This window comes from Magnolia sinica, chromosome 3 (genome assembly GCF_029962835.1).
Source record: "Magnolia sinica isolate HGM2019 chromosome 3, MsV1, whole genome shotgun sequence".
Lineage (NCBI taxonomy): Eukaryota > Viridiplantae > Streptophyta > Magnoliopsida > Magnoliales > Magnoliaceae > Magnolia > Magnolia sinica.
Genome location: NC_080575.1, coordinates 112,120,034 through 112,142,256, shown reverse-complemented (window position 1 = coordinate 112,142,256; position 22,223 = coordinate 112,120,034). Strand labels below are relative to the sequence as shown.

At 37.9% G+C, this 22,223-nt stretch overlaps 1 protein-coding gene across 5 annotated transcripts in view; it reads right to left on the bottom strand.

The window, feature by feature from the left end:
• LOC131240743 (uncharacterized) overlaps positions 1–22,223 on the bottom strand; it is a 60,266-nt gene that overhangs the window by 10,691 nt on the left and 27,352 nt on the right. For 3 of the 5 annotated variants that reach the window (XR_009168858.1, XM_058239182.1, XM_058239179.1), the window contains 11 exons: positions 19,892–20,061; positions 17,275–17,441; positions 12,450–12,638; positions 12,263–12,352; positions 10,249–10,329; positions 7,648–7,791; positions 5,473–5,555; positions 4,176–4,317; positions 4,008–4,091; positions 1,903–2,064; positions 1,728–1,815 (listed from right to left, as the gene is read on the bottom strand). Coding sequence is in view for 4 of the 5 variants with exons in the window: in XM_058239182.1 (XP_058095165.1) it covers positions 1,728–1,815; positions 1,903–2,064; positions 4,008–4,091; positions 4,176–4,317; positions 5,473–5,555; positions 7,648–7,791; positions 10,249–10,329; positions 12,263–12,352; positions 12,450–12,638; positions 17,275–17,441; positions 19,892–20,061 (1,400 nt within the window). In the remaining variant the exon portion in view is untranslated. The remainder of the gene's footprint in view (positions 1–1,727; positions 1,816–1,902; positions 2,065–4,007; positions 4,092–4,175; positions 4,318–5,472; positions 5,556–7,647; positions 7,792–10,248; positions 10,330–12,262; positions 12,353–12,449; positions 12,639–17,274; positions 17,442–19,891; positions 20,062–22,223) is intronic. The other 2 variants (XM_058239180.1, XM_058239181.1) reach the window with 2 other exon arrangements.

Sequence of the window (22,223 nt, the reverse complement as noted above, 5' to 3'; positions counted from 1 at the left end):
GAAGAAGAAAGCCCCTAGTAAAGCCATCAGGCCAAGGGGCATATCTCCTTCATGTCCATGACCACAAACTTGAATTCTTCTACCTAAAATTCTGTCTCCAGCTATGATGCTTTCTTATGAGAATATATAGCTGAAGGCAATGCCATAAAGCAAAGGGTGTTTCCATCCTCATGGAGATTTCAAAATAACCTCATCACTACCTCTTGACGTCTCTCCTCCTTTTCAATAAAGTTATCTCTAAGTTTAGAAATATCATTTTGACTTTGAAGTCTCTCCTCCTATTCAATAAAGTTATCTCTAAGTTTAGAAATATCATTTTGACTTCTACGGGCATTTGCAAACCAGTAGAAGAAATGTTTTCATTATCTCGAGCCACCTGGCTCACAATTTTCTTCATGAAACTTCTTTGAGATAAAGGATATTCACATACCCCAATTTACACATCTCCCTACATAGAGCCTGAGATGGATCCAGATGCTTCCTCTATGTCCACAATCTCGCATTCCAAGATAACCTTCTTCCTATCATTCAGGATTCTTGGTGATTCTTTGTTCCAAGCCTTAACTTTTGCTTTCATAGCTTGGAGCTTCTTCTCAAATCTATAACCCGCCCAATCCATTGAAAGTAACCCCCACATCTCATCAATCTGAACGAAGACAGGAACTTTGAGCTAGGAATGGTCCCCTTCAATAATCCTAGCCTCTAAAGGAATAGTTTGGAAAGAATGGCACAACCAACATCCAGAAAGTGGTCTTCCCAATGTTTCGAAACCAAGAATTTGTCGAGTTCACACTTAATCTGCCTCTAATACATGTTGGACCAACTGAACAAGCCTCCTTTATCGACATCAATGAGTTCATTAGCATTTGTAATATTGGTAAACCTTCACATGATCATAAGATGTCTCACCATCCACAATTGTGGTTGCGAATCTTAACACGCATTTCAAAATGAACCTTTCTTTTCGAATGGCAACAAAAATGGACCTTTAAAAATTGAAATTTTGAAATGATGCCAGATTTCTGCCAACCATCTTTTATTAATGAAATGGAGAAACAAAAGGCGACAAAAGAGGAAGCGAATCCCTAACCACAAGGTTATGGAGACTAGATCTCTTTATGCTTAAATCATCCGTATAAAAATTTTACATCCCTACAAGGATGAGAGAAGGCGACCGAGATGGTTTCCCTTGAACTCCCTGATCTCCTCTGCTCATCATGCAAAATGCTTAGGGTAGATACCCAAACATTAGTCGACTCGCCTTCAAATTCAATTAAGTTTTTTTTGTGTGTGTGTGGTTTTTTTTTTTTTTTGGGTGGGGGGGTTAGCAAGAACTAAGCCATGCCAGATGTTGGCAATGGCAAGTTCCACATTTAAGAAAACCATCCAGTTTCATGTTTAAGCAATCCATTTGGGAACTTGTGACTCCTTTGAGGCACTGCTGGGAGTCCGCTTCATTGTTCAAGTGGGATCATGTAGCTAGGCTAGCTAATTGTCAGTGGTTGAAACCTATCAAGTGTTCGCGTTCATGAGCATTGAGCAAAGATGAGGCCATGAAGCACATTAATCACATAAGTTCAGTGACATGCTATTTTCGATATTCAAAATTCTTAATACATTCAAGATTAAATTCTTTATTCAACAGAAGATGTAATAAATGATACTCGAGCAATATAACTATTTATATCGCCCAAATGTTGCATGCTGTAAGAACAGACAAAACTAACCATCCGCCAGCTCCAAACTTTGCAAAGTGCTGATTGCTGAATCAATGACTCCATGAGTGTGTGAAACTAAACCACCCAACAAAGCAGCCTGCAGTTTAGAAGAAGGATAGTGTCAAGGACTTTGAACAATATGCCACAAGTGGAACAAAATATGATAAAAGGAAAATAGCATTACCTCTGCAGTTTCAAGAAATAGATTCAAACGAGCAATGGGAGCTGAAATTGAAGGTATTGTAACTTCATTGAATGCTATACAAGATCTGACAAAACCCAAAATCTTCGATGCATCTTTGACAGCTTTAATTGCTAAATAATTGCTAGAGTGAACAAGAGTTTCCTGTCAGTCAAAAGCAAGAACCAAATAAGATAACCTAGAAAGAAATAGATAAACAGGATGGTCTCAGACCAGATTTCACACTATCAAATCCATCCATAACCACACAGACTTCGTGGAAAGAAACAGTTCACTGGTTCATTTACACATTCAACAGCAATGATACAGGTGATGCAACAGGACACATTTTAGGTTGAATTATACGGTCCTGATGCATGGAGACATGAATGGTATACTGATGCCCATAGTTTGCTGATCCAGAATGCTGAACTCATGAGCCCATCCATTGCAGGATGAGCCAAAAAAAATTCAAGACCATTGATCCAATTGCTTTACAAAAAACACTCTAGTCCAAAATCTCTGGCGGCGGGGCACAATATCATTGACCACTATTTTTTTTTTCTTTTATTTTATTTCTCCCTCCCTCCCCTTGAAATCATCTTCAAGACAAAGCAAGACCCTTGCCCCGTTCTTCATCAATTCACTCCCTATTAGAACCTAGGGCTGTACATCGAGCCGAGTCGAGTCGAGCTGGGCCAAGCTCGGCTTGACTCGTCCGTGCTATACTCGAGTTCGAGCTCGAGCTCGAGCTCGCCCTCGAGCTCAACATTGAAGCTTGGCTTGTTTGCCAAAGCTTTCGAGTCGATCTTGAGTCGAGCTAGTGGTTCGAGTCGAGTCGAGCTTGTTCATATGTCAACCCAGCGCCGAACCCGACCCAAACCTGCACCCGACCCAACCTAACGCCCAACCCGACTCAACCCAGGCCCCACCCAAAACCTTGAGAGAAGTCGAGCTGGCTGATTCGAATCGGGTTGGGAGGGAGAGCTGGAGAGGAGATCAGGAGAATGACAGAAAGAGAGAGATAGAGAGGGGCAGAGAGCTCCTCGGGCGGGTGGAGATGGCGACGGGCGGGCAGCGGGGTGCAGGCTGCGACGAGCTGGGTAGGGTAAGGGAAAGAGAGGGAATGGGAGTCGGGTAGTTTTTTTTTTTGGTTTTAATTTTAATTTTAATTTTAAAGTTATATATATATATATATATATATATATATATATATATATATATATATATATATATATATATATATATATATATATATAATATTTAATATTAATATAATATATATTACTCGAGCCGAGTCGAGCTTCAAGTCGAGCTTGAGTTGAAATGCACCATGCTCGAACTCAACTCGAGCTTTAAAAAATAAGCTTGACTCGCCCCGAGTCGGCCTTTCAAGCCGAGTCAATTCAAGCTGACTTGAGCCAAGTCAAGCGAGCTTCTCGAGCTAGCTCGACTTTTGTACAGCCCTATTAGAACCTCTGGAAACTTTGCATCCTAGAGTTTTTCATATAAAAGCAATAAAAAAAATTTCAGCCTCATCCCATTCCTATCTGAGCAGATTCTTGAGTTGTTGCAGTACTTTCTTCAGTAAAATAAGTTTAAAACACTGCACCATAAATAGGAGAGGCATCAGCAAAATTGATTTATTTCTTTTCTCTAAAATCTAATAACTGGAGTATAGGTCATGGCCATTTCAAGTGCTGCTAAAACAGTCATGGAGGAGAAGTGCAAAATCTTCAGCATCATAAAATATAAGCAGCATTATGCATTATTCCATACTTTCAGAAGTACAATGAAAACTGTAGAAATGCAAGCTAATATCAGGGACTAAAAGGCCTAAAGATGACCTGACGAGTGGAATGGCGCATTATGTAACTCTTACACTAAAATATTATCAAAAACTGAAAATTATGATAGGGGTATCAATTCTTATCCTGGTTGCTTCTTGCAAGGTTGCAACTTTTATCTCTATAACCTCTTTTTTCCTTTCATTCACTCGAGACAAATGGCAAGAGAAAATCTAGAAAATGCAATTGAAATTGTATATAATGAAGATAATGTATTGAATCGGTAGGCCCAATAAATTGTCAGTGAATGTGATTACAAACCTTAAGCTCATTGATACTACCAAAAGCCGTGCGGCATTCAACTAAAAATGTCAAGTGACTTTCTAAATCATCTCCAAAGTCCACCTAAACAGGAAATGGGCATACATAACAGTCACTCTGTGATCTTCAAATCCATAACACAATTTTAATAATAATATAATCATTTACCATCTGGACAAAACGAGAAATGAGGTGTGCCGACTGTTGATGAACATCATCTTTCATGCTTCTAAAGTCTATACTATCATGCAGAGCACGGGAAATTTCGAAAAGTAACTGTATGGTTACAGGATCACGAATACAGCCATTCCTGTCCAATAAAATGTGGTTAGAATAAACAGACATGAATATATTTCACACCAACAATTATGAGGCACGCACAAAATATATGATTACATATACATAAAATTCCTTCTTTGTTGGAATTAATATAAATCATATGACTAAACAGTAGAGAACATTGATGGTCACGGCGAGTTCCATTCATAACCAGATAACTTTCAATGAACTTTTGGTGATAGTGACCCCCGATACCATCACTACATCAGCATATTTATAACATTGTTAGTAATGCAGGGGCATTTTCACACCAGGCTTGAGTGGGGTTGCCTGTGGGATGCAGGGGCACACTCGGGGTGGGCGGCCCGTGTGAGGCGGGTGGCTCATGTGAGGCATGCCCCACCCATGTGAGGCAGGTGGTTCGTGTGAGGCGGGCCCCACCTGGTGTGAGGCGGTTGGCTCGTGTGAGGCAGTACCCATGTGATTTAGGGCCCACGAGGGGGGTTTGGCCGAGGTCCTAACCCATGAGATGTGGGGCTTGGGCTATGAGATAAAGGGAATGATTCGCCATGCTCTAATAGTTAGAGCTTTTAGAGTAAGTGGTTAATTGTCCTGCATTAGTTAGGTTATTTTGTAATAATAAGCCAAGAAATATGAAACCTCTTTTATGTAACTGTAGAGCAACCAAAGTCAGATACCTAAAACATGCCTTGTTGGTTAAGCCATGCAAAGTAGGTAGTTGAGATGCCTGAAGAAAAATAGTAAGGAAAGTGTACAATCCCACAAAGCTGGATATTCAGAAAGAACATGGTTAACCAGTTTCCTTTCCACCACCTGTTTTGTATTTAGTCCATATAGCTTCTCGTTTTGTAATAAAATGGTAGCTAGAGTTTTGTTCCAAAAGATTTTACATCTTTCTCTCATTTTTTATTATATTTATCTACCATACCATATCATTTATTCTACTTCATATTTATCTGGAAATGTTCTTACCCTATGTATACTTAAATGAACTAATATTTTACTACTACATTATTCAATACTAGCATTGAGTTTTACAGAAAAAGTAGAGAGTGGGTGTCAAGATTGCCATACATGATCATTCATGTCTGCCTAAATAGCAAAACACTTTTCCTAATGTCAGTGATACAGTATGGAGACAGCAGAAATAAATCAACAAACATACCTTGTTGCTTTAGTTAGGATATGCATATTGACAATGTTGCGTGAGATTCCGTGCATGATATCCAAGATCTCAACAAAATGGTTCTACAAAATAACCAAAAAGAGAACAGATTAAACTATCTAAATATTCTTTAATGGTAGTTAAAGCATGTGGTACACATGAAAAGACTAGCAAGTGTTGAGAGTAGGACTGCTCACGTAAAAATACATATGAAACTTTCATAACTGAGGGTTAATTTTATCTCGACATTGGCTGGATTTTTCATGCACAGCTCAGGTGGGACCGGAACCAGTACATCCGCAAGACTTGAGCCCGAGTCTCCCCTTTAGAAGGGGAGCATGCACGACCAGCTAAGCTAATGAGCTGGATGCTAACTTGGACCAATTTATTGAAAAACTAACGAGGGTTGAGAGTAGTACTTCTCATGTAAAAATACAAATGAAACTTGTCATAACTGTGGGTACAAGTCTATCTCCACATGAAGTTTAGAGCTAGATTAAATGAAAAATTGTTAGGACAAAAAAAAAAAAAAACAGGGAACCTAGATAAACTTCAAAACAAATAAATATTCAATTTAAGTGAACTACATTAAAGACACTTTATGATGGAAAAAGATTTCAAAGAAAATCACTCCATAATAAGCTCAGAACAAAGACAAATCACATAACGGATATTAGTAATATGGCATTGCCAAAAGATCATTAGAAAATATTGCACGTTCACAATCAAATAGGTTTGTTGAAACCCCAAATGGATAGTGGTATGGAGATGTCATCATCATCAAAGCCTAATCCCAACTAATTGGGGTCAGCTACATAAATCCTTTTCTGCCATTCCACTCTATCAAGGGCTGAGTTTGGCATGCCATATTGTTCGGATTCATGTTGGAATTTATGGCATAAGTTTGACACCTGCTGCACCTCCTCCTTTATCCGGGCTGGGGATTGGCAATGTGAGCATAAAACTCCCATAAGCACAATGCAATAGACTATTACATAGGTTGATAACAATCAAGAGGCTATCTAATAGTCCACTACCTAGGTTGATTACAATCAACGAGTGAACATAGCATATCATTGTGGAGATGTCATGGAAAAAAAAAAAAACTATACAATCCATATCATTGAGGGCCCAAATAACCAAAATCTTCATACAAAAGCATAACTCAAGAACCAAACCTCATTCTCGTTGCCCATTCTAGTCCTAAACCACCTGCTCCCACAATAGATAGTTGACACCCAACTCCATAAAGTTCACCTTTAACTCAAATTTAATTAAGGTATGTCAAGTTTTTAGGATAAGGCTTCTCTGCAAAATGCTTGACTTAATCTTGGAAGTTTTAAGATCTGTATGAACTCTATAATTCAATGGAAAAAGGAACAAATATGAAACAACACCACAAACTTAAGCATTTAACTTGTGGAAGAAGCTATATGGATTAAAGTGTTGAATGGGACAGAATCCTGAGCCCTTCATCAATGGTTATGCATTTCTTATATCTTCAATATCGAGTCTAATAGGGGAATGTGATTCTCGCAATATTATCAAATGGGTGTCAGAGCAAGGTTTTGTTTGCCCTCAAAGACATTCAAAATATGTAATTTTCCCCTGTTATGATTAAGGCAAATAAGGTTGCCAATTCTCTTGCCAGAGATGGAATGAAGAGTGGGTTACTTGCGCTAGTTGATGCCAAATGGTCCAAACCTCTTTGCCTCTTTCTTAGCTTTTACATTTTTCTCTTTCTTCAATAAAATTTCAGTTGCTTATCAGAAAATGTTATCAACAAAACTGAAGCCCAACATGCAGAAAAATGCCACTTCTCAAAGACCCATTATTAAATTACATGTATTGGCATCATGGAGAACCAAGTTCAACATGTTTCTTTTCTAATACAACACTTCGAAATATCCTAGGTGAAGCATGCATCCCCGTAATAAATGAAGAGTTATGAAAAAATATGCCACATATGCAACATTATGTTGACATGGCTTCTGCCACTGTGATGCTTATTGTGATTATAATTGCTAAAACTCAAAACAATCAACTTCATCCAACTTACAAACCAACTTACAACTAGAAAGAACTGTTGTTACATACTGCCACTACAAAAGCTAGCACATGCTCAACAAGAAATTGATGTCATGCTGCTGATATTGCATTGAGGAAGAATCTTACCAAAGCAAATGCCTCTTCCAAATCACTCAAATGAGTAAGAATCTTAATCAGAATGGATTGTAAACTTTCCATTTCATTTTCAGTGGCTTTTTTATTAGAAGCACGCAGTGAAATACCATCTAAAATGATCGCCAGATAGTTACCCTGTCATTGAGATAGCAATTTTTAGTTGGAAACTAGCACGGAAATCATACATCATGCACACATACAAAGATGTACATACATGTATGCATGCTTTCTTACATACATCCACTCATGCATGGAAAAAGAGCTTTGATAAGCATACGAATGTACAAGGCAGCCCATCAAGAAGCCACCATGTGTTGGTGCTGCACACATGTGAGATACAACCTGCTCATCAAGTAGGTCCCATCATGTAGATGCTGTGGCCCAGGATTAGTCTGGTCCACTCATCAGGTGGGCCAACAAACAAATGGGCAGATGACAGAAACTTGGCCAAGTGATTCTAAGCCGTCCTATTTCTGGATTTGTCATCCATGCGAATGGGTAGACCAGACTAATTTCTGCTCCAGGGAATTTACATGATGGGACAATCTGATGAATGGCTTGGATCTCATGGCCATATGCCACACTCGCAAATGTGGTTGTGTTTAGATTAGATGCCTTATACATGTTTTTAGGCTTAGCAAAGCTCCTGAAAATATACAAAGCTTCATACTGTCATTGACCTTATTGCATGTCCACTAGAAATATCATCTAAAATGAAGTTATGATTATCTGAGATAGTATGTGAATCGTAAAAGAGAACTTATACAAGTGCAGCTACAATACTCAAAATATGAGACTAAAATGGCAATATCCATGCACAAAACAAAAGAACCTAAGCCACATATTCAGTGAATAATACTTTAAAATGCCAACATAAACATCTAATGACCTGGAAAAAAAAAAGGTTTCATGACAAAAACTCCTGTTCACATTCCACAGAGCATGAAAAGGAGAGATACAGGTCAAAGAATATCCTTTGTTAGCTCAGGATGAAATGAAATAGATAGAGGAATCTAGGAAGAGTCATTTGATCAAGTAAAAACCAGCCAACTGATTCAATTGGCAACTGGGATCCTTATCAAAGCAAAACCCTTTCTTCCAAAAAAAAATAAAAATTGTAGCTACTCTCATTCTCTTATCCAGTTCTATCTTGGGTTGCAAACAATCATACACCTTGCTGAGTCAACCTGGACTATGTGCTTAAGTGAGCTTGTACCATGGATGGTTCTAAACAGATCTCTCATTAACTGATATAGAGAAAAATAGTATTATAGTATTAAAGAGCTGGTTAAAATAACTAAACATGTGGTAGAACAAAACATCAAATGCATACCTTCTAACTAACATTTCATAGACTTCAGGTGGAAAAAGGATAACCAAAGCAGGTATTTTCCACAATAATTCCTGGTTAATTAAATTCATACAATAAGATGGCTGATGGCTCATCTGGAATACTGTCGGAAATTTACTATTATTTCTAGAGACTTCAAATTTACAACACCAAAGTGATAATAGATTGAAACAGCTTAGAGACTGCTTTAAATCCTGGAAACAGACAAAACTAATCCCTGCAGGTTTACCACAACATGGACAAATTATCATGGTAAAGAATGAAATAATGCAATATGTGTGTGTGTGTGTGTGTGTGTGTGTGTGTGTAAGTTTTGTGCACAATGGTTTGGTTTCAGGGATTTGGTATTTTTATAACATAAAGTGGTTTTTTTTTTTTCTTTCTAAGATGACTTAGTACTAGAAGTCAGCAAATCGAAGCAATCTCCTGTTCAAACCTCCACTGGCAATAACCAAATATTGACTAGCTAAATTCAGCCTAAGTGAACAAGAGCTTTGCTAAGCCCAAAAATGTGTACAAGGCAGCTCATGCACATGCCACCACAAGTCCCAGCGTAAGGTACAGGGGCAAAATCCAAGTTGTCCACCAGGTGGGATTGACTACCTAGATGTAATTGCATGGAAATAAATATGTTCCATTCAGCAGGTGAGCGATGATTTTAGAAGCAGTTGGATGGGTAAAAAAACTTCAGTCAAGTTATTAAAGTTTTTTGAAGTCACATATTGGTTTCATAAACTGTGGCCCACCTGATGAGTGGACCAACCTGATTATTGGGCAAGAGCATCTACATAGCAGTACCTCTCCAATGAATGGATCGGAATTTGGATCCCATACCGATTTGCCAAGTGGTGGATGTATGGCATGTGCATGAGCTTGCTTGTACATGTGTGTGGGCTTAGAAAGTTCACTGAACAAAATGAGATTTTAACATAGTGCTGGACTAGTTGTATAGGTAGTAAATTAACAACATAATCCGATGCCATGATTTCAAAAAAACTAAGTTCGCTCTGAATTTTGAATATCCAAAGCATAAGAAAAACAACAAAAGAGGAAAATTTGCCAGCTTAATCTAATAGTTAACCTCATCTTTAGAATGCCAATGCAGCAAGAAAAGCTAAAGAAGTCAAAATGTAACAAGAGAATATGATTAAAGACCGAATGGAATCATTAGAACAGAAAGAATGGAAGTAGATGAAAGAAACCAAACGGAAGATCCTTAGTCATGATCCCATTAAAAATACCATTTGAAGTTGAAGGACAATATCCAAGTAAGCATCTGCAACCTTCAAATACTCATTAAGGTCATCATATCGAGTAAACACCTGTGGCAGGAGATACAATAGACACCAGTGACCCGACTAGAATGAACAAAGAAATGCATAACATAAGACAGCGGATATCAAACTAACCTAGTTATTTTTCCCACATCAATAACGTAGCAGGAAAATGGATATAATTTGAGGAACCTAGTCCTTCAGTATTTGAATGCCTCAAATTGCTAATAATTTATTAAGTTTATGCAATAGCAATAAGTGGAAACAGTTGTTAGTTAACAGATGGATAAAATCTCTGCCTAAGAACCAATATTTGAAAATAAGAGTATACCAATTCAAACATGTGAATGTGTATGAAAAGGGTAGAAAGTTAGAGAAACATAAAATTTTTTTTTTTTGAAAGATGACGATTTTTACTAAAAAGGGGAACTAAACAAAACAAAAAAAAGAGTGGGGGGCAGCGGCAAGGGCACTGAGACAGCGACCCAGCAACCACCCTAAGAATTACAACCCCTGATTATGGGGCAGCCACAGCCCATTCGCAAACTAGTCATCGATTGCAAAGAGAAATACTACCCATCGTCTTGATGGAGTTATCGAAGCACCTAGCATTCCGCTCTTCTGAAACCGCCCACCAAAACGCAAGCAGGATCATTCTCCAAAGAGTCCTAATGTACTTGGGAAGGTGGACTCTGTGTCACGCAAGCAAGCAACGATCCACCGAATTCGGCATGGTCCACCACATTTTGAACCAGCCCAAAATATCCGACCAGATCAGAGACAAGAAAGGACTGTAAAAATAGGTGATCCACTGTCTCCTCATCTTGCGAACACAGTTGGTGATGATCATGGCCCCTTTCCTCAAGTTGTCAATGGTTAGGAGTATCAAGCCCAATTGATTGCAAAAATTCCCTTCAACAGGAGCGTTGTGAGCCGTAGTCACGTGGAGCCGTGTCAAAATCGCCCCTTCTTCTAGAGAATCTCTTGCGAGCAAATACCCCATGTCAGCTTCTCCACGGTCTACCATCACCAGTTTCTAGCCTGGATCTGCAATTTCTTCAGCCGTCATCGCAATGGAGGGAGGGGGATTGTAGTCGAGGGCCTGCATCGGCATCACGAAGCTATCAATGGTGCAAATCTACAGCTTCCAAGCTTAGACTGAGGGCGTTAGGCCGTTAGCAGCTTTCTCCAGCTCTAGGTCGAAACTTTTCGAATGGGGAACTAGAAGTAAACTCCCGTTCCGCAAATTAACATGCGGAAAAAGCTCTCTTGTGCGACCAGAAAAGGTTCGTGCAGGAGATTTATTCATTTCCACACGCAAAGCAGCCCGAGAGAGGGCTGACATGTGCCAATCTACATGCGTGTGGGATATAGTATGAGGATTGATAAACTTAAAAGTTACCATTCAAAAAAATGATAGCAAAATAACTAAAATTTTAATAAATTCTTAAAGATACGAAAATCTTGATAAATAATATGGTAGGCTGATTATTGAGGATTGAGATATACTTAGTTAAAAGTTGTAGGGTTACTGACCCACATTTTTGTAGCCGGTTCAGTCCAAACTGGACTGTCTGACCAACTAGTCTGGGCTCTGAAACATTCACTTTGGTGTGTTTCTCATGAGAAATCCCAGATGGGAATTACAGGTGTTTCCTCGATGAAAACCCATGTAGAAGGACATGTAGGTCACTACAGACTCCTTGCTTCATATAGAGGACAGAGCCCATTAAGGTTGATAATCATTCTGTTGCTAAATCGCCGGGAAATAATTGTGCTACTAAGATGGCCTTTGTGACTAGGGACAATAAAATTGTCACAAAATGCTCAAAATCGAAAAACCGAAAAAAGAAAGAAGCAGAGTATGTATTGACAATTAAGATGGGAGAACCCTCACATGTTTACAAAGACTGTAGGAGGATAAATGCAAGAGCAAAACAGAAACCTGCATTACTAACGTAATAAATACAAGCTCGAATACCTGAAAAACCTTATCCAGTATGGCACTGACAGAATCCAATTGGGCTTTGCTTTCACAGAGTTTAAGTCCAAGCAGCCTGTAGTTCAAATACTGTATGCTGACATATCAAAAACTGCTTATAAAGGAGCACCTGTTACAATTACTAACATGTCCAACATAAAATGGTGAGATGTTCATGTCACTTTACCTGATCAATGGAAATATCCTTACTGCACTCAATCAGATGTACAATCTCCAAGGCATTACTATAAACAACTTCATCTGGAAGTTCCTTGAGGAGGTGATACAAGACTATTGAAATAAATGGGACATTCCCAGTCATCTTTGATAGATTCGTCCACAATCCAAGCTCCACAAGAATATCATTGACCTTCCACTACAATGGAAATTTCAACCAATTAAATATAAGTGTGTTGTACTACTTATATTTGCAGTTAGCAACTGAGAAAGGAATAAAAAAAGAAGAAGGATATGTACATATAGATATGAAGGGAACAAGAACCAAGAGACATGAGAAGCATCTATTATGCATGAACATAACAAATAATGGATATCATAAAGCATTAAGGCAACTCATGAACCACTTCAAAAGAGAGGTGTTAAAATAATGGCTAGCTAACATTGAAAGTGGACCCAATTCATGTTCTAGCGAAGAGGTGTCCGGTTTTAGCCTAAGAGACGTGGTTCTAAAAAATGACAATTTCAATGAGGCCATGTTAGATGTATCGCAAGTCGTAACTGTATTAGCTCCTCTGATATATAGGGGTGTGGTTGTCACAAAGAAAGGCTCATGTCGGTCTGTATTGACACTGATACAGTCCTAAGGCCCATTTCGAATTTTCTTCTCAATTTTCCACTCCATTTGAATCATGAAGGAAAGTTAGAAGGTCATTTTAGACTAGATCTAGGTCTATCATAAGGATCAAAACACAAGATTTAACTGGTATTTGATTAATCAAAGCGAAATGAACTATTTTGGCAAAGTTGGAAGAAGGGATAAACCATCACCTTTTTTTTTTTTGGGGGGGGGGGGGAAGGGGAGGTGTTTCAACTTCGTGGCGTCGTATTTCAATGTAGTGGGTCCTAATCTACCAATCCACGGTTGATTAATGTTCAATTAGGGCCTATTTGGTTGACACTAATTTAGCGGTTCCAGCTGACAGATGTCGTCTTATCAAAGAAAGGTCTTAAACACTATCCATGCCATGTCAAAAAAAAAAAAAAACACACACACACACACACACACAAATCTTGTGCTTTTCACTTCTCCTATTTTCATGATAATTTTCCCAATTAGCCCTTATCTGATATACACTCCTTATCGTGTCATTTTTGGGCATAACCAATTAGCCCCCAATAACGACATCTAAAACCTTGGTAAGAGATGGTGATGATGACCAAAATCTATCCAGGACAATCACATTCCGTGATTTGGCAATTACTTTAGCAGCAAATTTTTAAAATTATATATATATATATATATATATATATATAAAGCAACATCAATGGAGAAACCACAACAAAGTAAAATGGGGGATCCTGCCAAGGAGTCAAAAGGGTCGACTGTAATCCTTATAACTCAAGCAGGACAAGCCTGATACGGTCCTAAGGCCCATTTCGAAATTTCTTTCCTAATTTTCTTCTCATTTTATTTCACTCCATTTGAACCATGAAGGAAACTCAGAAGTCATTTTAGACTAGATATAGGCCTATTCTACAGATCAAAACATAGGATTTAACTGGGATTGGATGAATCAAAGCGAAATGAACCACTTTGGGAAAGTTGCATGAAGGGATAAACCATCATTTTTTATTTTATTTTTTGGCTTTTTAAACTTCTTTTTGTTGTATTTCAATGTAGTGGACCCTAATCAACCAATTCATGGTTAATTAGTGTTCAATTAGGACCTATTTGGTCAACATTAATTCAACGGTTCAAGTTGAAAGACGTCATCTTATCAAAGAAAGGTCTTAAACAACATTCATGCCATGTAAAAAAAAAAAGACATGAATCTAATAATTTTCAGTTTTCTCCTATTTGATATACACTCCATATCATGTCATTTTTGGGCAAGGCCAATTAGCCTCCATACCAAAATCTAAAATCTTGGTAAGAGATGGCGGTGATGACCAAAATGTATGCAAGATATTCATGTTTTGTGATTTGTCGATTATTTTGGCAGAAAATTAAGAAAAAACACCATCAACAGGAAAACCACAACAGACTCAAGGATTTAAATGTTGACCTCGAAAATGGGGGATTCTGCGAAGGAGTCAACAAGATCGATTGTAGTCCTTCAATTTACATACTGGAAAACAATGAGATAACTCAAGCAACACAAACCTGATACAGTCCTAAGGCCCATTTCGAATTTTCTTTCCTAATTTTCTTCTCGTTTTTCCACTCCATTTGAACCATGATGGAAACTAAGAAGATTATTTTAAACTAGATCTAGGCCAATTATGAGGATCAAAACACAAGCTTTAATTGGGATTTGATGAATCAAAGCGAAATGAACCATTATGTGAAAGTTAGAAGAAGGGATAAACCATCATTTACTATTATTATTATTATTATTTATTTTATTTTATTTTTTGGGGCGGGGGGCGGCGCTAATCCACCAATTCATGGTTGATTAGTGTTCAATTAGGACCTATTTGGTCGACATTAATTCCGTGGTTCAAGTTGAAAGACGTCATCTTATCAAAGAAAGGTCTTAAATAGCATTCATGCCATGTAAAAAAGAAGAAGAAAAAAACAACGTAAATATACTACTTTTCATTTTTCTCCTATTTTCATGATAATTTTCCCAAATTTTTTGAACCAAAAAACAAAGTCATATGCATAATCTGATATGTATTCCGTATCGTGTCATTTTTTGGCACATCCAATTAGCCCCCAATACCGACATCTAAAATCTTGGTAAGAGACGGTGATGATGACTAAAATCTACGTAAGATAATCATGTTCCGTGATTTGGCGATTACTTTAGCAGAAAATTAAGAAAAAACACCATCAACAGGGAAACCACAACAGAGCCGAGTAGGTTTCGGATGTTAACCTCGAAAATGGGGTATTCCGCGAAGGAGCCAATAGGATTAATTGTAGTCCTTCAATTTATGTACCAAAAAACAATTAGATAACTCAAGTAGGACAAACTAAAATATTTAATATACCCTCATGTTGGCTTAATCCCTAAGCAAAAACCTAGTAATAAAGAAACATCTAACTAAGCTTAATTCACATTTATTTAAAAGATTTATTATTATTATTATTATTATTATTATTATTATTATTTTTAAAAGACAACTAACTCTCATATAGGTGTTGGGCTCACTAAGGCAAAACTGCTCAAGTATCACAATCTCGATCCTCCAAGGCCAAAGATGGCGACCATCCTCTTCAAGAGGAGTTCCCATGTATGGTCTTGCCCCAGATGGAATGGTCTCTGTTGATCATTGTTTCGACACTTCTAAAGGTTTGGGTGTTCGGTGCCCACCATGCAAAAGGAATTTGTCTGATGAGGAAGTGGAGTTTGCTCGGCTTTTGATACGTCTTCCTCATAGTAGACCGTGGTCTAGTGTGCAGGATTCCGTGGTGTGATCTAAATCTGGCCATTTCTCAATTAAGTCCTTCTACAAGGTGCTCTCGGCTAGGTCATCTCAAACAGGGTGTGCCCTTACTTCCCATGTTTAATCCAATAGGACTCCCCCAAAGGTGGCAGCTTTTGCATGGCTTGTTGGAAGAAACAGAGTGTTGACTATTGATAATTTGCAAACAACATTCAATGGTGATACCCAATGTTGCATTATGTGCATAAAGGGCATGGAGTTAGTGAACCAGTTGTTCATTCACTATGTGGTGGCTCGGACAGTTTGGAATGGATTCCTAGCTATATTCACTATGCATTGGGTGATGCCGGTCTCTGTTGAAGCTTATCTTCAAGCTTGGCACAGAGAAGGGGTGGAGGAAAGGAAGGGTAGCTTGGAAGCTAGTCTTGCTAGCGATCTTGTGGTCTCAACGGGGGGAAAGCAACAACATAATCCTTTAGGACACCCATGAGCCAGCGAAGGAGGTCTTTAAGAAGGCCAAAATCCTGTCAAACAGGTTAATCGTATTTTTGCCTTTCGCGCTAGTGAGTGGCTAGAACAGGTGGGTCTTTTGTTGTAAATATTTCACCCTTCGGTGTTCTTTAATAAAAATTGCATTACCTTTTGAAAAAAAAATGGTGACCTATTTAAGCTGCTGGTGCACTCACAATATGTATGTTCATACAGTTCTCATGTTGGATTTCACCATAATCTATTTAGTCATTTAGTGGGGTCCATGGGTTGCTCACATGTAAAAACCTGGTGGAGCCCAGGTCACCATCATCATAATGAGACTGATCTCATCCCCTGGCATAATTTTGTCCAAGGCATCCGCATCAAAACTCCATAGATCAACCTGCTTGTTACCACTGAAAGCGATACTTGGACAAGGCCTTGGTGAAGAATAAAAAGAACAATCCAGGCAGCTATCCTATATTTAGTAGTCCAACCCTAAGGGAAGACTATTAGCTTGATAAATGGATTAGTGCATAGACTGAGAACATTATATCAGTGTGGCTATGATGTATAAACCCTTACCCTTTAAACATAAGGACTACAATTCAGAACACTTTCTCAGGGACTAAAACCACTAATCCAATTTCCTGATTGAAGAACTAAAGCTCCATCAACGATGACAAGTGAAGAGATTCAAACTCCAAATAGTACTATACATAATTGAATAATGATGTTAGAATGTATTAAATACAACTTACAGCACACAACAGACTTTTGGAGAATAGAGCATTTGCATAAAAGTAGTACATGCTAACAAAAAGCAATTGTGTGTGTAAAGTTGAATTTGATTAGTTCAATAGTTGGACCATCACATAGGTGAGACACAAAAATGAAATTTCAACATCATTTTTGTATGCAATGGACCCAATCATTACATGAATAACTTTCACATTTGCCCCACTAACCTGAAAAGTGTGCTTAAATATGCATTTTGTAATCCATTCAATGGTAGGCTCCAACAAGGCGATAAGCAACTTTCTATTCTCAGAAGAATTTCCATGACTGCTTTGATTTCCCGTAATAATCCGTGTCAATAGAGTAGTGATGTCCTTAATTGAAATAATGAGAAATCCTGTTACAGAATTCCAAAGGAAAAAAAAAGAAGAAAAGTTACAGATGAACAAGGAAGAGATCATGGACCGTTAAAAGAATGAAAAAAAGCATCGATTATTTGATAAACCATTAAGTATTGCAATTGAGAAGACTAGGAATCATTATGAACAAGCCTATCAATATGGGCAAAAAGGAAATCCTGTGTTGAATCATCAGGCACCTGGCATTCTTTTTTCCTTTAAAGGTAAGCACCTGAATTAATGGTAGTAAACATATGAAATTCTGAACATGAGGTGGAGTATTCCATCTCTTCTCAATATGACGAAGCAGGCAACTTTTCCATTCCAATGGAAAATTTTAAAATGAGACAAGATACTGATTTGTTGCCTAAGCACAATTTATTACTAAATAGACCACTGGAAAATAATTGTTCAATGCCAAAAGATATAATTTGGAACTTTTGATTGTGAACAAGGGAAAAGTGTTCCATAAGTATCCAATCATGTGATCCAAAAGCATCTCTGGCAATAATATAAGGTGCGAAAGAGAGCTGAAGATCTCTCTCGCCCTCTCTCAAGTAGTCAAAGGTCAACATTTATTTCCATGTACCATGTGGCATTAGAAGGGAAATGGCACCAATATATATCAAGGCCTTAATGAGACATCCAGGGTTTTTGAAGAAATCACGAAAATAGGAGGAAAGACAGCTGTGGGTACTAATATCATGCATGTGCTAAAAATGTTATGTGGCACAAGACATAACAAAAAGAAACTAGACACTATCGATCAAAATCTTCATGGTTGCACTTGCATCAAGATTCAGCTTATTCCAAAAACAATAAGAAGCTCCACATCATATGGATCACCAAGAAATGGACAGGTTTTTCACCCTCTCCACTGATTTTTTTGGTTATAACATGTTGGAACTAAAATGCAACCAACAGAAAGCTTATCCATAAAGATTAATGTTAATGCAACATCTTAATCATAATACCTTTTCCCAGCTATTTGGGGTTGGGTTTCTGTCTCCAAAAGGCACTATCTGTGGTAAGTGAAAAAAAGCCTTCATAAACTTACAACGCAACAAACATTGTTCTACTTCCCTGATTGGTTTAGAGATAAAGATTTCGCCGCTGCTAAAGCATTCTAATCTTGCTAGGGACACAACATTCTACTATTAGTTCCTAACCAGCTTGGGTCAGAAGTCTTCCTACAGAAGAAGACATGACAGAATGAAGTAACTTTGTTTACAGTAGCACCAAGTGTGGGACATTATACAAAACAAGGAACCAAGTCTACGATATAATCCAGCACAAGAAAGAACCTGATTATTGTATGGTGACTTGGTGCATTTTGATCATAATGATGTTAATTAAGAACCAGACTAAAAAAATTTGGTACAAACACAAGCATTTGAATGGGGTCTGACATTAACCACAGGAAGTTTGAGGATTTTGGTCACATTGTTTCAGAAACATGCTAGGGGCATTAGAGGGATGATGAGAAAGGTTAACATATCAAACAATTGAAGCACTATGAATGTCAATGTTCTAAATATATAGTACAGGCTGAGCAAAAAGTTTTCGCTCATGTATACAAGTACTGGAAAAGTGGCATGTGTGGAGAGGAGTTAATCTGCAAATAGTGGGAGAGTGAGGAGGCTAAGTAGTTGTGAAGAGTGATTTTTTTGGTGCCCTAGATTCATATGATGGTTCACCATCATTTAAAAACTGGTGGCAATTGGCCACTCCTCAACCATACACATGACGTATTTGTAGGACAATCTAAACCATACAAATTGTGACCTAACTGTGGATGGAGCATAGCCTAAAAACCTACATTAAGAACATGATAGTTTGCCCTTAGAATTTGAACAAGTCGTTATTTTACCTCAACAATCCATTTTATAGCCATCAATTGGATGTGGTTACGATTGCCTGATTAGTATGATTTTAGAGATATAATCCATCCATACTATGCCCCACAATTTGGGTGGGGTGGATGGCCATACGTGAGAATTACATGTGAGAAAAGGATAGATAGTTCTGTAAGTTGTGTGATAGAGAGGAGGGAAAGTGGTTTCTAAAAGCAGGTTTCTTTGGTGGAGAATACACTTAGCACACAACAGGCTTCACCTAATTACTTAAATGCCTGTTCTTTTGCCTAAAAACCCTTCCCATGTCCTTTAATAACATGAAGTTTTAGCCATTTGAAAAACTAATTGCTTGGAATATCCTGACACTGGCTGCTCGCATTATATATATTAGAGACACAAATTTATATACGTAGGTATGCAAAATTTATCCATCTTCCTAAGTAGTAAGAATCTGCAGCTATATTCCAGTGCTAGTGTTTATGGATGATAATTTTCATACTTGCACGAATGGATCTGAATTTTTATAAATGTGTTGTTTATAGGCATATAGATGCACATGCATGCTTATCTCAATGAAAATCAATGTGTTCTACCTATATCACATGGAGGTAATCTCAGTGCACAGTGGGCCAAATATAGACGGCAGTAGGCAGATGCTATTGGATCTGCTACACCTCTTATCATCATAGTCAAACGCTGAAGGGTATCTGTGTAGCCGTCGTACAGGAAGCGGTAACATCGCAAAATGGCCAGCTCCAAATAACTGAACAAAAATCAAATTAAAGAACAGCCACATTAAAAGCATTTTAAGAAAATATTTTACAGGTATGAAAGCACTTGAGCCAAATGATTGACATTTATATTTACTTGACATAAACTTGAGTTGCTTTGAGAGTTAGTCATAGCACTTTTCAGTATATTCTAGTAGTCAAGTATCTATGCATTAAGAGTCTACGATCTTCATTGCATGCAAAACACTAGACTACCAGATGATAGTCCATCCCAAGTAATGTCAACTTAAACAGTTGAACATAAAATACATAGCAGCAGCAATAAGCAGATATGGCAACCCATAGCAGCAATATTTGCAGACACCTAAATTCAGCAGTAGCTACCAAGCAAGAAACCAAAGGTCCAACACACATGGCCCCTGGTTAAAGTATCGGTTTTGTGTTCTCAATGTAATATCATGATTCACACTTTGGAAGCTGTGGAAGAACAATTGGTACTTTGGCAGCGTACTGCAGTCATGTTTTTTTTGCTGCCCTTGCATTCCATATAATAGACAATGCCAATGTTGTCAGTGGTTTAAGAAACGCGAAAGTATATACAAGATGTTATTGTCCCAAAGCATGATAAAAGAAAAAGATATTATAAACCCAGAATTAATTTCAGGGCTGACGATATCTTGTACCTGCCAGAATGATCTAAATAAAGATAAGTATCATGTTGTAAAGAACCCATTTTGATTGGGTTAACAGAATGATGCATAAAAATAAACATTCAATCGCATCTAGTAGCCTAAACATTTCTCCAAAGACAACAACTTAAAGCCCATCGCCTGTAAGAACCATCCACCTGTACTTTCCCAAAAAAACCAATGCAACTTGCAATAGCCAAAAACCTCCCAATAACAGTCCAAATGTCTCCAATCTTGAACCCTCATCTTAAGCCATCTGTAGAATCCTATCTTAAGACATTCTTAAATCCTCCCATAGCCAAATTCTAAATATGGGGAAGAAAAAAAAAAAAAAAAAAAAAGCAAAAAGAGGGATTCTGGTTGTCAAGAAGAAAGAGACAAAAACAAAGTGTCCTACTAAGGAAAATTAGACCTCTTTTTTTTTTTTTTTTTTATCCCCTTTCTTTCTTCCTTTTTTCTTCTTTTGTGTGTGTGAAAGATAAGAACCTTGTGCACGGTCAATATTAAAAACCAGAGACCTTCTCATCGTCAGCTGCATTAGGCTCTCTTGGTGCACATTGTTAAAGAAACAATGATATTAGCAATTTTATCGCTGATTCCAAAGTGTCAGCTAATCTCCACAGGAAGCTCTGGAGGACACCCACCAGTTACTGTTGGAAGAATCACCTATGACGACTAGTCACTAGAGGCCTAGCCACTACACTCTTTCAGGCTGCAAATGGGTCAGGCTAAGTCTGGTTGAAGAGTGTTCTAGATCCATTTAATAATCAGGCCTTGATTTCAGCCCCAGGCCCGACCTATTTTATTTGGGCCAGGTCCATGTTGGGTGTAATTTGACAAAAAGCAAGGTTGGCTCAGGTCTGATCAGATCCAATGTTCGAAATATTGGCATTGCACTATGTATCGCACCCTTGGGATATAGATACGTATCGGTTATCGCACGGGATATATCGTTTGTATCACATAATTTATCGCACTTTTTGGGAAACATGGGGAAACATTGAGAAAATGGTTGAATTTTTTAATGAAACTTTGGGGATTGTTAAAAAAGTCCTTAATACACACTTTTAAATCATAACATCTCAAAAAAAAATTATGCACATAATAAATTTCCTTTGTATAGGGTCCTAAGCTATGCAATGTTTAACTGAACTAATGTAACTATATTTAAATTGAATGCATGACATTTATAAATATATCAAAGTCATGTATGAAAACACAACCAATTCATTGAAAAGCAAAAGAAGAAGTAAAAATTGAGAAATATACATATCAATGATGGGGACTGGATGTGGCCTAGACCCACATAGAGTTGTGTGGTGGCTCGTAATCATCGTCTCCATCTCAGCAGGGCTGGGAATAGTACTGCTGCTCCACAAATCGACAATATTGTGCCCAGGTCATAGTAGAGTGTTACCAGTTAAGATACTCCCTGACATAACGTTAGTACTCATCCTCTCCGAACTAAATCAATATGCCCATCCATGGGTACTGCGTAATCATCA